General features: G+C 42.0%; 1 protein-coding gene across 2 annotated transcripts in view; it reads right to left on the reverse strand.

The window, feature by feature from the left end:
• The window catches only part of cad (carbamoyl-phosphate synthetase 2, aspartate transcarbamylase, and dihydroorotase), a 116,789-nt gene that overhangs the window by 85,350 nt on the left and 13,297 nt on the right, over positions 1 to 18,142 (reverse strand). For both annotated transcript variants that reach the window (XM_070885158.1, XM_070885160.1), the window contains exons 2-7: positions 14,892 to 15,031; positions 14,164 to 14,293; positions 9,822 to 9,964; positions 6,975 to 7,116; positions 5,866 to 6,037; positions 1,700 to 1,885 (exon numbers count right to left, since the gene is read on the reverse strand). In XM_070885158.1, the coding sequence (XP_070741259.1) occupies positions 1,700 to 1,885; positions 5,866 to 6,037; positions 6,975 to 7,116; positions 9,822 to 9,964; positions 14,164 to 14,293; positions 14,892 to 15,031 (913 nt within the window). The remainder of the gene's footprint in view (positions 1 to 1,699; positions 1,886 to 5,865; positions 6,038 to 6,974; positions 7,117 to 9,821; positions 9,965 to 14,163; positions 14,294 to 14,891; positions 15,032 to 18,142) is intronic.

Genomic DNA, 18,142 nt, shown 5'->3' on the forward strand with positions numbered 1-18,142 from the left:
ACCAGTGTAAGAGTTTTAATAGATAGAAAAAATAAATGTTATTACAGGTTGAACCTCCCGAATCTGGCAACCTCGGGACCGAGGTCGAGCTGTTTTGTGTGTTTTTCCGGACTTCGGAACGTGTTTCTGATGTACGAAGTCCGCAAAAGCCCAAGCCCAGGTTCGGGTAATTCCGTATTTCGGTACGGAGCCGCAGTGTGCTGTGCAGTTTGATTCTGGCTGGGGACTTGTGCGCGGGAGCTTGGTCGATTCTGGCAGGGGGGGTGGGACCTGCACGTGGGAGCTTGCTGATTCTAGCCGAAGAGGCTTGTGTGCTGTGCAGAGTTGATTCTGGCCAAAGGGGCTTGTGTGCTGTGCAGAGTTTGATTCTGGCTGGGGACTTGTGCGTGGGAGCTTGGTCGATTCTGGCGGGGTGGGGGGTGGGGGGGGACCTGCACGCGGGCGGAGGACCTGTGCGTGGGCAATTGGTGGTGGGACCTGCGTGCGGGAGCTTGGCGGATTCTAGCCGAAGAGGCTTGTGTGCTGTGCAGAGTTGATTCTGACCGAAGGGACTTGTGTGTTGTGCAGAGTTGCTGCAGACCCAGGAGCAGCGGTGCGGTTATTGTGAAGACCTGACCTGGAACAGGTAGGATTGGCGTTTTTATTCTTGCAATTTTATTAACTGTACAGTAGTTGGATTTAATTTTTTGACTTTTCACTAAGCCCAGCTAGCAGTGGAAACGGTTTGACAGGGTGTCTGGATTCCGGAACATTTTACAGATTCCGGACGATCCTGCCACCAATCGGTCTGGAGTCTGGATTTTGGAGGTTCAACCTGTACTTATTTTTAATCTTAAAAACTCTGTCTACGAAGATAAGTTTATTTTTAACATTAAAACATTTTTTTTTAAATTTCAAAAAAATAAATTTTTCTCTAAAACATTTAATTTAATGCAATTTCTATTAATTTTTAAAAAGTGCTGTTTAAAAAAAAATTTATGTTGGTGTTTTATTTGATTTTAGGGGTATTCTCCTTGATAGCAATGGGAGTCCGGAGCTCCTATTACTATGAATGAGAATACTACATTGTGATTGGTGGTCCAGGCCCGTGTGATCCCAGGATACGCATACGCTCCTGGAAGACATGGGCCCGTACGCTGGACTGCGCAGCTAGGCCTCGGAGCACAATTCTACATTACTCTGGGCCAGGTATTTTCGTTAAAAAAATTCAGTCGGAGGTGTCCGCCCGCAGGAAGCCTCCGACTGCAATTTTCGGACCGTTAAAAATACTCTGAATTTTTTCTGTTCTCATGAAAACTGTTGCTACTTTAGCCAAAGGAATCCAATATAACCGCCCTATATAAAACTTATACAAAATCTTATCATTTAACAAAAATAATTTAAATGATGCAAGCTACTATCATAAAACTTAGAACTATTGCAATAATTTAACCTGGAGCTAAGCTTCCAACCCCATACCCTCTCCAGCACAAAGACTACCTTCTTCTACCTCTGTAACAAGACCCATCTGCTGCCGAAACTTTCATTCATGCTTTTGTCACTTCCTGGCTCAATGATTTCAACGAATTGTCTGATTATGCCTCGGTGAAGCATCTTGGAACATCTTGCTATGTTAAAAGTGCAATATAAATGCATGTTGTTGTAGGAACTGAAAAATTATGAAGAGAGGAGAAGTACATTTTGCTTTTCAAATGCTCACCTGAATAATGGTTTAGTGTTGTGAATTATTCCTTCATTAGACTGGTCATTAGCATTGGTGAACAAAACAGACCAATCCTGTGGTAGAGAACTTGGCTCAACAGCAAAGCCGTGATTCTGGGAAGTGATGAAGCAACGTTGTGTATCTTCATGAATACAAGGCTGGTTATGCCCACGATTTCCATACCTATATATAAAAAAACAAATGTATTTTTTTCAGAAAAAGTGCAGCATGCAAAGGAAAATAAAAATCCTACTGCTCAATGGCCTAACATATTCACGAATTACCAAACGATCTGCTTCATTAAAACATTACATGGTAGGCAAAGGTTTCTGCCCAGTCATTCTTCAAGTCATGTGTACAAACCAACATTTTTAAACACACATCACCAGATTGGATAGTACTATTTTTGGTCTTGAATGGTCTGAAGATCATTAATTGGACAAGAGTGACACACAATCCCTATTCGGATTCCCAGCAATTCCAAAGCTATCAAGACATTTAAGCATCGGATTTCAAAATACCAATTTTAAAGGAGACCCTTTGAGAACTGCACTGGACTATGTAAAGTGAAAAAGTTGATATTTAGTCCCCAAAGTGCTAGGAAGTGATGTCATGCCCACAATCCCCAAATATCCATTATCTCTGGTTTAATCTAGAATAAAAAGGCAACTGAAAATGGTTTATTCAGATCTTTACTAGAAATTGAGGAGGAAAGTGAAATGGTTTTACTTTACAAAATTGTGTTTAATTACATACCTTTTGTGAGAAAGTTTCAGTATCTATTTACCAATGTAAATTGCAATCAAATCCTGAGCAGACTAAAAACACCCTTTCTCATAAACATTACATTCCCAAAACACCAATACTGTGGGAAAGCTGCAACAATGTAGTTAAACTGTTTATGCAGATTAAATAATACTGTTCAACACTGTATAAATTAACTTCCATTTTTATATATAGCAATCATCTTTGTGAGCCAAGTCTCTTTTTCACTCTTTTGCATGAGACTAGTCAATACAATTTTACATTAAAATCAAAATAAATGCTTGCGGAGAACATCTATCGGAACAATAATTTGCAATTAAAATCTGACTTCAAGGTTAAAAACAAAATTCTTGAAATTCCAAAAGAACACCCAAGTTTGGGCAGCTGAAAGTCACTATTAGCCAGAATCACAGTAATTACAACACAAGAGGCCATTTGGACCAAGGTTGTCCCAGTGCTAGCTGGAGCTATCTGAACCCATTCCCCTGCCCTTCCTATATATTTTTATATCTTCTTCCTTTTCAAATATTTATCCAATTTTCTTTTAAATAATCTTAAAGCCTCTGCCTCAAGAGCTACTTGTACTGAAGCAACCACTGTTCTAATAATCCAGTGTGAAAAATATTTTCTAACTTCCCCTTTGTTCTTTTAGTGATAATCATAAATCTGTGATTCCTTGTTAGCGATTCACCAACCAGTGAAACAATCTTTTACCACTTCCCTTCTGAAATCCTTTCATAATTTTGAAAACCTCCATTCAACACCTCTCTACTTTCCCTATTCCAGTAAAAAATGTCCCAATTTTTCCAAACTTTCTTCATAACTATAACCTTTGATTCTGGAGACTAATATTATTGTATCCTTCCTATGGCTCTATGATCATTCCTATAATTGGGGCACAAAACTGCAATCGATGCTCTAATTGTGGCCTAATTAAATGGCGTGCACAAAGTCAGTCTCACTCTCTTGCTTTTATATTCAACAATTTATGTACAAATCCCAAAATTCACTTTTGCCTTTTTAACAGTCTTTTCCACCTATACTTCTGCCTTAAAGAACCTATGAATTTACTCTCCTATATTTTTGTTAAGTGTCTTAATTAAGTAAATAGCAAAATCTAATGAAAATACTGATGCTAACAAAATAGTTGAACATGTTACAAGGGTGATTAACATTCAAGTAAATCAAAAACATCTGTGCCCCATAAGCCTACCGACTCCCACAACTACCTCGACTACACTTCCTCCCACCCGGCTTCCTGCAGGAATCCATTCCATTCTCCCAGTTTCTCCATCTCTGTCGCATCTGTTCAGACAATGCCATCTTCCACACTAGTGCTTCCTACAGGTCATCCCTTTTCCTGAAGCGACGATTCCCCTCCGCTGTGGTTAACATGCCCCTCGACCGTGTCCATTCTATTTCCCTCATTTCTGCTCTCATCCCTTCCCCTCCCTCCCAGAATCACGATATGGTTCGTCTTGTCCTCACCTTTCACCCCACCAGCCTCCATGTTCAACGGATCATCCTCCATGTTACCTTCAGCGTGATCCCACCACCAAACACATCTTCCCCTCCCAGCATTCAGAAGGGACCACTCCCTTTACGACACCATGGTCCACTCCTCAATCACCCCATGCATCCTCTCCCCTTTCCACGGCATCTTCCCGTTCAAGCGCAGGGGATGCAACACCTGTCCTTTTACATCCACCCTTCCCACTGTCCAGGGCCCCATGCACTCCTTCCAGGTGAAACATCAATTTACTTGGACTTCTCTCAATTTAGTATACTGTATTCGCTGCTCATGATGTGGCCTCCTCTACGTTGGGGAGATCAAACGCAAACTGAGTGATCGCTTTTCAGAACACCTCCATTCAGTCCATAATCGTAACCCCGAGCTTCCGGTTGGCTGTCACTTTAATTCCCCGCTCCTCTCCCACTCTGACCGCCCCGTCTTCGGCCTCTTCCACTGTTCCAATGAAACTCAACGCGAGCTCAAGGAACAGCACCTCATCTTTCACTTTGGCACTTAACAGACTTCTAGACTCAACATCGAGTTCAACAATTTCAAACGATAATTTCTGCCCCCCTTTTTTTTCTCTCTTTCCCATGGCAGCTGTTGATGATTCTGCCATCTTCATTTACACCCTATCTAGACTCATCTTTTGTTTCTTAACTTGTCCCGTTACCATCTCCTTTTGCCTTGCACCATCATCACTTTTGTCTCTTAATCTCTTCTGCCTTCCATCCTATCACAGACCTTTCTTTTTGTTCTTTCCTCCTCTCCCGGCTTTCCCTGCCCCGATACTTACTTAAAAACCTGTTACATCTCTAACTTTTCCAATTCTGATGAAGTGTCATTGATCTGAAACGTTAACTATTTCTCTCTCCACAGATGCTGTCTGACCTGCTGAGTATTTCCAGCATTTTGTGTTTTTATTTCAGATCCCAGCATCTGCAGTATTTTGCTTTTGTGTTCAAATATACTGTCCCCACCACTTACAATTTCTACTTTTAAATCAGGCAGTCGCTTCTATTGGCCAAAAATTGGTAACTATTAACTCTGGGCATTAACGCCCGTTTTGGTTTCAGATTTCCAGCATCTGCAGTATTTTGCTTTTTGTTCATACTGAATGTGCTCACTTAAAAGTCGACAAACATAGATAATAGCATGATACATCTAGATAGTACACTGGAGTTTCAATCTAATGAAACATCACTCAGAACACCTTTTTTGATACTTTTATCACCTCCTTTCTCACTTTAGGTACAAACTCTTACTGGGGAACGTTTCACCAGCACAGGTAGCTCTCAAGTGCTGAGCCCAATTCTTCACTATTAGCCTGGATAACTAGGGTCAGCATTCTTTCTAACTGTGAAAGGTACACAGCCAAGACCAATTTTGTCCTCGGTATCTACACACAGCACAACTCACTGGTTAAGAATGAGAACCCTGCCTGATATCTCCAACCCCCCTCTTCCCCCCCCACCCCACCCCACCCAATCCAATGTTTCCCCTAAGGTGCGCAGTCGCACACCGATCACAAGGTCCAACACTGGCCGCTCATCAGCTGTTCTGCTGGAAGAGATATGGCGCAATTGTGGCCGCGCAGCAAATTTAAAGGGTTTGGCAGAGGGGAAAAAATTAGAGGGAACATTGCCACCATCTCTTCCGAGCCCAACAGTGCTGAGGCTAACTTTACACCTAACTGAGATCAGCTAACTCAACTCAGATTGGGAATCAAACCTGGGACCTTCTGATCAAAGTGCGGCAGCAGGCAGTGTCTTTACCAACTAGGTCATTGAAGGAGATACTTATGAATCTTCAATCCTCACAATAGAACAATGCCACAAGAAGAAAAACCAAATTCCTGTGCACGTCTAATAAGTAGTTCACTTACTTCATTTTATATGTCTTGCCTCCAATTGCCAATGAAAGGATCTGGTGACCTAAACAAATTCCAAATAATGGCTTGGGCTGTTCTTCAGAAATAACCTTTCTGACATTGTTAATTGTTTGTTGACAATACTCAGGATCTCCTGGTCCATTACTGATAAATAGCCCGTCAAACTCTGTTAAACAGAAAACCAATTATTAGTGGGAATTTCAAATAATTAGCAATCCTTTCCCTGAACTTTTCCAAAAATCGGAGTAGTCGGAGGCATTCATAGCCTTAATTTTTTTTAAATTCAAGATATTATTTATTGAGTGCAGGAGGTCACAACTCTCTTCCACTCTGCAATTATCATCTTAATGTGCTTATCTTTGCTTTGATGGTTTGGAATTCTCATAAAAAGGTTAAGTAGAATAAATTTACATGCAATGAACTTTTAAGTTCAGCTTCAGTATTCATTGCAAAGTTTCCAGTAGTCAACTTAGAAATCTGTAAAAATTGCATTTGAAATCAATCAAATCCCAACATTTTATCCAAATGTGCTTACAATACTAGAAATAGCCAATTGCCCCCCCCCAAAAAAATCAGTATTTCAGATTGGTAATAAGGTTTTCTGAAGATAAATTTATAAAAAAAATACTTCATAAAATCACAATAAAATATTAGAAAAATAACAGATTCCTGCTGCAACTAATTTCTGTACTTAATTTTACACCAGTTTTGAATCAGCATAATTGTAGGAAATTAACATGTAGGAGTCTTTAGCCTGGGGGTGGAGCCATAACAATGAACCATGATGTGTTCAGGCACAGAGATCGATAGACGGTCATAAAAGATTGAGGAAATTCAGGCGTAGTGTAATTATGCATGTAACATACTTGCACCCGAGTTTGCTTAACCTTTTACGCAAGGTAAAACACAGCAGTCAGTGTCATGTCACACTGCCCATGGGGGAGGGGGAGAAAGCGAGCAAAGCAACTTAATATTCTCTTCTGTATAAATATTTTAGATGGACCAATAAGGATTAGATTACTATCTCCTGATGTACTCTTTAACACAGTCCTCAATGTTAATATTTCTATTAATGCAATGGCATAAAGAATATTTCTGCTCACCATTATTATCAAAAGGATAATCCCATGGTACCACAGTCACAGAGGCTCCTCTCTTGCACAGGGATCTGATCTGGTTGTACTTCATCCCACAGTCCACTGCCATAATTTTCACATTTCCTGAGGGATTGTATACTTTGGGTTCCTGAGAAGCAAAGAAAATAGCCTTTGCAAATCACCTTTGTAACTTAAGACGCAAAAACACAATCTAGTGTCAGTTGACCAGCTCAGTTTAGCAGTTCAAAGGAATTTTCACCGAATAAAATGATTAAAAATATTCATCATCATCATATCAAGGATGACTTGCTTCCACGCCAAAAAGGGGTGAGTTCACAGGTGTTTCAATGAAGGACCTAATATTCCTGGTCTCAAACTACATCCTGAAGGGTGGAAGATGCCTGCGCATGGATTTTTAAAAAAAAACGTGTGCTGGCCGTTGCACATCAGCCACCACACGGGCTTGATAGAGCCAGGTCTTGGTCCAGTGACAAGGATTAACCAAGACGACTGGAGACCAGCTCTGCGTGCACGGACCTAGTGCGCATACAATCGCAGTGTGGGCTGACCCGTGCTGCCCCTGGGCCCATATTCAGCCTTTAGATGAAGTACATGGGTGAAACTTAAGTTTTATAGGTGCATGCAAATAAAACCACTACATAGCAGCAAAAGGTTGTGACTGTTAAGAGATGAGTGGGACATTTCGGACAGTCAGGCAAAAACAAAACTTCTATTTTTGGACACATTCCTATTGATGTTTTAGTAAGTTTACATCGAATGACCGTCTTGTTAATGAAGCACGCGTATCTGATCAAAATACAGCAACAGCACTTCTAAAAAGGGTACAAATTCAAAAGCACACACATTCCGAACACTCTGTATCCTGAATGCTACCTATTATATTCCCTCCCAGTGCCCAATTTTTTAATCTCATCTCCTGAAGGTGACTTGTGTTTATATAACTACTGCAGCGCAGCATCAGCAGCCCTCTGATACAGTCTATCTGCAGCAGCAAGCCTGATGTTGCTCTCACAAATGCGATTCAGCAGAATAGGAATACTGATGCTGGCATGAATCCTAGAACACGAAAGCTAATTGCAGCACCCCACTGCTCTGACAAATCAGCTAACCTTCCTAACCTATATGGCACAGCAGCACACCACCTTGCCTGAAACCCACTGATATTGGAGAGTCAGCTGCCAATCCCTTTAGTTACAGATCAGTTTTCCCATCCATGCGTTTTCTTTCCCACTCTTGCTGCGGTCCATCATAATATATACATTTAATTTTTTTTTTAATTCCAATGTGAAAATATTCAACAAGGTAAATAAAATCTGCTTAAAGTATTTGCTATGGAACACTGCAGCTTTAAGTACAACCATTTACAAGATTAAGCTAAAATTTCCTGGACCAAATACAATTTACTCAGGCCAAGAGTCATAAACAATTAACAAAACTGGCAAGTTAGCATCGTGATTCTGTAATAATTTAAAACTCCAACATACTGCACCACCTCCAATTCCCGGGGAGCTGTGGGTAGAGACCGCACAGAATCCAGATTCTCCTTCACCACGACAACTTGAATTTATAAATCAACTTCAACATAACAAACCCTGAGGCATTTCAAACCGAGGGAGTTGGAATGGAGGTCAAGCCAGGAAGAGACAGATTAAAGAATGTGGCAAAAGTTTGCCTAAAAACAGGAACATTTTGAGAAAGTTTTAACGGTAGAGAGAGGTGCAGAGGGAGTCTAAGGAAAGTTTCAGAGGGCAAAAGCTCTAAAACCAATGGCGGAGTGAGAGATACCAGAAATCAAAAGGTTGGAGAAGCTTGCAGAGGTAGGGTGGGCAAGGGCCGAGAGGGTTTGTCAGAGAAAGACGAGGATTTTACATTTGGGAATGGGAAGCCAGTGATGGTCAGCGAGATGAGGAAATGAGATTTAGTGTGGGACAGGACATGAGCGGCAAAATTTTGAACAAGTTGGGAGTTTATAGAGGGAGGAGAATGGGAGGCCAGCAAAAAGGGCACTGGAATAATTGAGTCTAGAGATGTCAAAAGCATGGATATGGGTTTCCGCAATATTGGGAGCGAGGTAGGAACGGAGACAGGCAACATTGCAGAGGTGAAAGTAAACAGTCTTGGCTATAGAAAGGATGCGAGATTTGAAGCTCAGTTGTGGGTCAAGCAGGATGCCAAGATTTTGCATGGTCCGTTCCAGCCCAAGCAAGTAGCCAGGAAGGGTGATAAGGTCAGCGGCAAGGAAATGAAGGTTATAGCTTCTGTAGCTCTGATGTCTTGATAAGAGATTCATGGCTTGAATTGGCAGTCTGACAGCATGGAGGTGGTCATGGGGCTGAAGAGTACAAGAGGTAGATCTGGGTGACACCAGCATACATATCAAAGCTGACCCCGTGCTTGTGAATGAGATCATCGAGAGGCAGTTTGCAAATGAAGAAGGATAGATCCTTGTGGGATTCCTGTGGTGATGATGCAGGGGCAGGAAGAGAAGCCAAGTCTAGAAATGCACTGGCTGCATTCAGATAGGTAGAAGATTAAACATTTCAAGAATATATGATGGAAGTCAAGAAAAAGGGGATGTGATTATAAACTTAAATATAACAATGAAAAATGTCATTTGATTACACCTCTGCCATGCCACGTTTTTTCATGTTCAAGGTGGTATATAAATCTAAGTTGTTACTGCTATAAATGCTTACTCAGTTAGGCAGTCAAAATGAAAGTGGATAAATTACTGATTTAGCAGGAATGGGAAGGACTCAGGTCTGAATGGTAAGGAGATGAAAAACAGTGAGTACAAGTCTTGAATGGTCTTTTTGTACTCCTAATGTTTACCTTAATGGAAACCTCCTTCACCAGATGTCTTTTGTTTGGATCATGATAAGGAAGACTGTCCACATCTGTCCCATCCATCACAAGCTTTCCCAGCAGCGTGCCTTTCTCCCGAATCTTCTTTGTGAGGTTTCTGGTATCTATTCCTAATAAGTTTAAGAAAGTAATATTGTTATTTCATATTCAATCATAAGGATGCTTTGCATTGGTTACATCTCTACTTCTATAATTAATGTTAAGGCAACACTTTTAGTTAGACCCTACAGGTGCTAATGTTCTAAATGTGGAGAAAATGCTGACTTCACTATTGAATTTATCTTTAGAAACATTTTCCACAAAAAAAATCCATTAATGAAGACCTTGCTTCATCATAACCAATTGCTCAAAGTAATTATTTCTGATTTTAAATTTACAGATATAAAAATATTGTGTGGGAAGCGAGTTAGTGTAACAAAATGCAGGTTCAGGGTCCAATTAATCCCCTCCAACTGCTCAAACAAAATAATGAGTCTGAAATTCCGACATTGCTGGACCCGTACATAGTTTCTACAGACCCGGGAACGCATCGGAAAAGCCGGTTCTCAGCACGCATTGCCCATGCGCTGAAAATGGGCTTTTCCGATCGGTCAAGTTTCTGGCTTGACAGATCTCGCGCATATTGGGAGCGAGGACAGTTGTACGTGCAAATTTGCGATATTTACGCACACAAATGTCCTCAAAAATCTTGCGCCTGAAAAAGCAGGCGCATAGCCTACTTTTACAGGTGCAAGTTTTTTAAAAACACACAAAAACATAAAAATAAAGTTATGAAAACATTTTATTGTTTAAAAAAAAACCTTCCTACAACGGTAAGTTTATTTTAAAGCATAATTTTTAAAAACTTTTTTTTAAAAATCGGGAAAATATTTTTTTTGTAAGACATTAATAAATTCAATTGAAATGAATCTTAAATAGGTCGTGTATATTTTCTATTTTTTTTAGTGTTTTGGGTGTTTGGGGGGGGTTTCTCATTCATAGTAATAGGAGCTTCGGACTTACGAAACTCCTATTACTATGAATGAGAATATACTATATGTGACTCCAGCTCCAGGCCTGCGCACATCCTGACGTGCACGCGCTGCGATGCGCAGCAAGAGGAGGCCTGTGCATCGGAAAGTCGAGCGGGGGCAGCAGCTTCAAGCAGGTGTGTATTTTTTCTCTAAAGTCTAGTTGAACGCCTGCGGGAAGGAGAAAACGGAATTTCTGGGCCAATGTTAACATTGTTCTCTGCTTAATATAAGTCAACGGAGGAGATCAGACCAACTTGGCTTTTGCTGCAATGCCATTAGAAAGTGGACCGTAGACAATACAGAAAAATTTAGCTGCCACAAGTCCTGTCTAGATTTTTTTTTTAAATTGAGCAACCTATTTGAAGGGCCATGAGATAAGAGTGCACAAGATCACCAAGGTTGAAAAGAAATGAGGCAAGTCAATGATTTAACTAAATAATAGGAACAGCACAATAGTATTAAACAAATAAATCCTTGTGTGCCTTATCCCCTCATGACCAAGCTAGAAAATCATTTCCAGTTGATTTGACTAATGACTAGGTCAGAAGTTGGGATACGTCTGGGATATTGACAACATGCATGGTAGCAGGGCTGGATTCATAGAATCATAGAAATTTACAGCACGGAAGGAGGCCATTTCGGCCCATCGTGTCCGCACTGGCCGACCAAGAGCTATCCAGCTTAATCCCACTTTCCAGCTCTTGGTACATAGCCCTGTAGGTTACGGCACTTTAAGTGCACATCCAAGTATTTTTTTTAATGTGGTGAGGCTTTCTGCCTCGACCACCCTTTCAGATAGTGAGTTCCGGACTGCCATCACCCTCTGCGTAAAGAAATTTCCCCTCATATCTCCTCTATACCTCCCCCCAATTATTTTAAATCTATGTCCCTGGTTGTTGACCCCTCTGCCAAGGGAAACAGGTCCTTTCTATCCACTCTATCCAGGCTTTTCATAATTTTATACACCTCAATCAGGTCTCCCCTCAGCCTCCTCTGTTCCAAACAAAACAGACCCAGCATTTCCAATCTTCAAAATTCTCCAAGTCCAGGCAACATTCTTGTAAATCTCCTCTGCACCCTTTCCAGAGCAATTCATTTTAGAAGTCTATGGATGCTGAACTTCTACACGTCAAGTGATAATTATGAATTTATATCATCTAAATGGTGCGAAAAGTAAAACTAACTATTTGAGGTCCACTGCATCCGTTGGTGTTGTCCAGCCGAGTTTGGATTTCTAAACAGTCACCAATTTAGTTTATGTAGGAAATCTCAGCTGCAACTGCAGTCGATTTCAGTAACAGACCTACTCCAGCACAAAGATTGGGAATTGGACAGCAGGTTATGTAAAGCAAGCAATTTAGCTACCAAAGCCGTGTCAGCAACTGCTCTCTAACTAAAATGTTCATTGCTTTGGTCCCTAAAACCAAACACTTCTTTGGATCCAGCCATACAGCCAAGTGTGAATGAGTCAACGTAGAACAAACTACTTAGCTGCAATTGCCTCACTGATAATGTGCGACTGACCTTAAGAGTTAATCCAATTGTTCCAACATTTGTGTTTCGTGTGAATGTATTATATATTAAAAATGCAAAACAGGTCACAACATTCCATGTAGTATCCGTTTTGCAGGTATGTAGCTAGGATTGGGCATCTCAAGGTTAAAGTAGGCTATAACGTTACATGTTGTAAAAACACATGTAGTGGTCAATTTTCCGTGGCAGTTTGCATTGTGTTCTGTCCCTAATCACCAAGAGGCTCCACAGCAATGCTTCTATTGGGTCGCAGAAGTTTATAAGCTGCAGGTAAATTTCCGTTCACAGGAAATTATATAATTTTAAAAGGACATGAATTGATAACTCCCCACCACCCTTTGGCTACATGGATATATATTTTTTAAATTGTGTTATTTCTTACCTAAACAGACTTGCCCTGATGCTAAGTTTGTTCATCCTCTCATCAACGTTCCCTGTTAGGTGCGCAGAGCTCCAGGGGTCATACGCAGCTGGCTTTTCAATAGAACGATCTCACACGTACAAAATAAATGACAGCAAACATTGCCTCACTCAATTTTCCAACGAACTGTTGGTGCCAGACCCACATCTTGGATCACAGTTCATAGAATCATGGAAATTTACGGCACAAGAGGCGGCCATTTGACCCATTATGTCTACGCTGACCGAAAAAGAACTATCCAGCCGAACCCCCCTTTCCAGCTTGGTCCCTAATCCTCTGGGTGCATATTCAAGTACTTTTTAAATGTAATGAGGGTCTCTGCCTCCATCACCCTTTCAGGCAGTGAGTTCCAGACCCCCACCACTCGCTGGATGAAAAAAGTTCTTAACTCACATCTAATCCTTCTACCAATTACTTCAAATCGATGCCCCCTGGTTGTTGACCTCTCCAAAGGAAATAGGTCCCTCCTTTCCATTCTATCTAGGACCCTCATAATTTTATACACCTCAATTAAGTCTCCCCTCAGCTTCCTGTGTTATAAAGAAAACAATCCCAGCATCTCCAATCTTTCCTCATCGCTAAAATTTTCCACTCCAGGCTCATAAATCTCCTCTCTACCCTTTTTAGTGCAATCGCATCTTTCCTGTAATACGGTGACCAGAAGTGTACACAGTTCACCAGCTGTGGCCCAACTAGTGTTTTATACAGTTATGTTTTGTTTATGTTATGTTTTTGTGGACCCACCCGTGTAAAGTTACCTTGGCAGTCACCCAATGCTGCATCGTGCCATTGGTGGTGCTCTCCTGAACCGATGCATCAGCTCTGATTTAGCCCCACTGCCTTCAGGTCATGGCCCAATTGTTTGGTGCAGCTACCTCAGCCCAATTCAGGATGCCCTGAGATCTAGAGTCATTGAGCAAGTATTTGTTTAAAGCAGTCCTAATTTCTCTATATTCCACGGCTCTCAATTATTTTTACCACCCTCCCCACTCTCTCTTGACAATACGGTGTTGACAACTTACCTCTCCAGGGAGGTAGTTTGGATGTTTCCCAAAGCAGTTTTCCACCTTTGTCCCACTTCTACCGTGAAGAAGTTTCTTCCTCACAAGGCTGCAAGTCAGTTTACCCCCCATCCGCTGAGAGTTTACCACCTAATCCCCGTCTCCTCCACACACTTCTGCTCCTTCCCTCCTCCCTCTTCAGTCCAATCAACCCATCTGCACTCCAACCCTTCTTTACCCGAATATTACATTTGGTTGTGGTCCGGTGTGTAATGCCACAGAATTTGATTGATATTTTAAAATTAAGCACATCAGGAATACAGAGTAAAGAAGATTCTTACCCTCCAATGCAGGAATTCCATGTTCTTTCAGCCACTGGTCTAATGAGCGAACCGAGCTCCAGTGACTTGGATTATGCGAATGTTCACCAATCACCAGTGCTGCAGCATGAATTTTGTCAGATTCAAACCACTAAAAGTAAAAGATGGCAATTAAACCCACTCTCCAACTTCAAAATGAAGAGCCTCGTTCCCATACAGTGTATCCTACTCATATAAAAAGGAACTTGACCCAATCTCTTGGTCCAACGTGAACAGGTAAAACATGCCAACCTCAATATTGAGAACAATTAAATTGAAGGGCTGTCCATCTCTATCCACATACTTCAGCAGCAATAAGGAGGTCTAAAATGCACTTTCAATTTCTATGAACAAGAAAGAAGCCTTGCAAATAAAAAGGATTAATGTCCCAAACATGAGAAATACTGGAGCCTTCCCCTTTTTAGGCATGATTACTGGATGCAATATTTGCAGGAAAAAATGCTATGCTTTTACTGAATTTGGTAGAGAAGATACTTTTTTCTTAGTCTATAGATTAGGCATAATTTCCTGGTCAGAGGAAAAACAGACAACTTCCTGCCAGGCCAATGCCATTTATAACTGCATCTTGCCGAAAGTTGACCCAGATTAAAGCAGATTACCTATATTCAAGGACACTGGTTTACTTAGATTCAATTGGTTATAATTCAAGCATTATCAATATACGCAATAGTTTATTGCATGCTATGTACCTTGCTGAGTCCATGGTCATCATCTTTATCCTCTGGTATGCCATAGTTCCCGATTAATGGATAGGTAAGGACAAGTATTTGGGACAAATATGATGGATCAGTCAAGGCCTCTGGATAACCCACCATACCAGTCTGGAAAACTGAAAAGAAAATACATTACTTAAGCCATTTACAATGACAACTGTACATTTATAAACGGTTACAAATACAGCAGTGTCTCTTTAGACATCATATTTATTGAATAAAGGCTGATAGTTATACTTTCTCCAGAAGTACTTTTTGCTCCAATCCTTCCTTTAAATTGCACAGCCGCCCTGCAACTGTCAACCAAGTTGTGTATGAAAATTTCCTGTGACAACTTCTGAATTTTCACTTGTGCTGGAAGGAAGGATGTACCTGGCCTGAACTTACTACCTGTACCTGATAAACTAACCAAGATAAGAAACTTGCCAGCTGAAGCAGAAATCAACAACTCCCTCCACAATACTGTACGGTAATACACAAAAACATTAACCTCAGCTGCCATGGCTCAAATCTTGGTGTATTTTAATACTCTTTGTTCCAGAAGGTTTAAAAACTTCATTTATTATCAGAGTAGAAGAATTATTTGAAAAGAAGTTTAAGCATGGTTATGCTGAACGAGTAAAACATGCCGACCTTATCCTTCCATAGGTTCACAGGTATTAGATTTTTACTCGACTCTCATCCGGGTTACAATAACCTCCAATCTAAGCCAGTCTCCAATATCATTAATGATGAAGATTCAATAGTTTCTACATCTATAAATTAGAAGTCTCCTACGGTCCATTAGTTTACATTGCATGTATGGTTACAATGTTTAGGCCGTTTAAATGCGGCTTTTAAAATCATTTTTGGAATACACAAGCCAATCTAGAATACAAAGTGGTTATCTGCACAAATATTTTAGTGTCCTTCTGCGCAGTCAGACCCGCCCCTTTTTGCGCATGCATGCTGGCACAGAGGTCATAAGAACACAAGAAATAGAAGCAGTAGTCGGCCATTCGGCCCCTCGAGCCTGCTCTTGCCATTCAATAAGTCCATGACTGATTTTCTACCTAAACCACTTTCCTGCATTGTCTCCATAATCCCTTGATTCCCTTAATATCCAAAAATCTATCGACCTCTGTCTTGAACATACTCAAAGCCTGAGCCTCCACAGCTGTCTGGGGCAGAGAATTCCAAAGATTCACCATCCTCTGAATGAAGAGATTTCTCCTCATCTCAGTCCTAAATGGCCGACTCCTTATTCTGAGACTGTGACTCCTGGTCAAGACTTCCCAGTCAGAAGAAACATCCTCCCTGCATAACCTGTCAAGCCCTGTAAGAATTTCAATGAGATCACCTCTCATTCTTCTAAACTCTAGAGTATATAAGCCTGGTCTGCTCAATCTCTCCTCATAGCACAATACCCCATCACAGGAATCAGTCTGGTGAACATTCGTTGCACTTTCTCTATGGCAAGTATATCCTTCTTTAGGAGTCCGGCCACACATGCACAGTTCCCCCACAGTGCGGGGGGGGAGGAGACGGAGAGGGGGGAGTGGGCGAGAGACGGAGAAGGGGGGCGGGCGGCGAGAGACGGAGGGGGGGGGGCGGGCGAGAGACAGAGAGGAGGAGGGAGGGGAAAGAGAGAGAGAGAGAGAGAGAGAGAGAGAGAGAGAGAGAGAGAGAGAGAGAGAGAGAGAGAGAGAGAGAGAGAGACGGGGGGTGGGGGGGAGAGACGGAGAGGGTGGTAGAGAGAGACGGGCGGGGGGGGTAGAGAGAGATGGGGGGGGGAAAGAGAGCAAGACAGGAGGGGGAAGGGTGGAGACGGAGGTGGGGGGAGACGGGGGGGGGGGGGTGGAGGAGACGGAGAGGAGGGGGAAGGAGACGGAGGGTGGGGGTGGGAGACGGAGAGGGGGGGGAGGAGGAGACGGGGGGGGGGGAAGGAGACGGAGGGGAGGGAGGAGACGGAGAGGGGGGGGGGGAGGAGACGGAGAGGAGGGGGGGTGGGAGGGAGTTGTTAAGTGTAAAGGGAGCATTGATGGCGGAAGAACATGATCCATGTCTAAAAAAAAGGGTGGGGGGTTGGTACGGAGTGGGAGCAAGAACGTGATCCAGATGGCAAGCCTGGACAAAATCTGAAGTCACGACACTGTCACTATACATCCAATAATCCTGTTAACAATCCGTGACCCATATACAATGGCCCATATATGGCTGTGGCAGGGGGGTGGGAAGAAAGAGAGGTCAGGAACTGGTTTTAAAGGGGGTGGGGGGGGAAAGTAAAGGTCATGAATCCGTGGAGGAGGAACATGGCGATGGAGAAAGGTCAGGCACATGGGCGGGGGGAGAAGGTCAGAAACTTGTGCGTTGGAGGCAGGAACATGTTTGAGGGGTGAAAGGTGGTCTTACACCCCCCCCCCCCCCCCGAGAGTGAGCTCTGCCTGACTGGAGTCAGTCAGAATGACTCGAATTACAGTTTGCAAAGAGAAACTGCTGGGTGTCTTATCCTGCAAGTGCGCCAATCAGGACTGGTCATCAAGGGGCCCAATCAGAGCTTTAGGTGTTACAAATAAACGCGTCCTCTAGAATATCGGCTTTGCTACTGTTCAAGCCACAGAGCATATGTAGGATGCATTTTAACAGTGTATGGTTTCAAGCATCCTCCCTGATTAAACTCTTCAAGAAGTAGTCATTGAGTCATTGTACAGGTTGGTTAAACTCACCAACAAGAATAATAATAAAAACAGAAAATACTCAGCAGTCAGGCAACATCAGTGGAGAGAGAAACAGAGTTAACGTTTCAGGTTAGTGGTGGCCTTTCAACTGGAAACTAACAGGTTTTAAGCAAGTACAGAGGCTGGGAAGGAAAGAACAAAAGGGAAGGTCTGTGATAAGGTGGAAAGTAGGAGAGATGAAAGGATAAAAAGGGACGATCATGCAAGGCAAAAGGGGGTGGTGATGGGACAAGTAAAGGAACAAAAGATGTATTTCGTCTGCTGAGTGAATCCAGCATTTTCTATTTTTATTTCAAATTTCCAGCATCCGCATTATTTTGCTTTTGTAAGAACTTGCATTTAAATAGCACCTTTAACGTAGTAAAAGATCCCAAGGCACTTAACAGAAGCAGTGAACAGGTTGTTCAAACTCTCCAAGAAGTAGTCTGTGCACGTTTATAATCTGACAAAAGGTCATCATCCTGAAACGTTAACTTGGTTTTCTCTTTCCACAGATGCTGCCTGCCCTGT

This window comes from Pristiophorus japonicus, chromosome 7 (genome assembly GCF_044704955.1).
Source record: "Pristiophorus japonicus isolate sPriJap1 chromosome 7, sPriJap1.hap1, whole genome shotgun sequence".
Taxonomy (NCBI): domain Eukaryota; kingdom Metazoa; phylum Chordata; class Chondrichthyes; family Pristiophoridae; genus Pristiophorus; species Pristiophorus japonicus.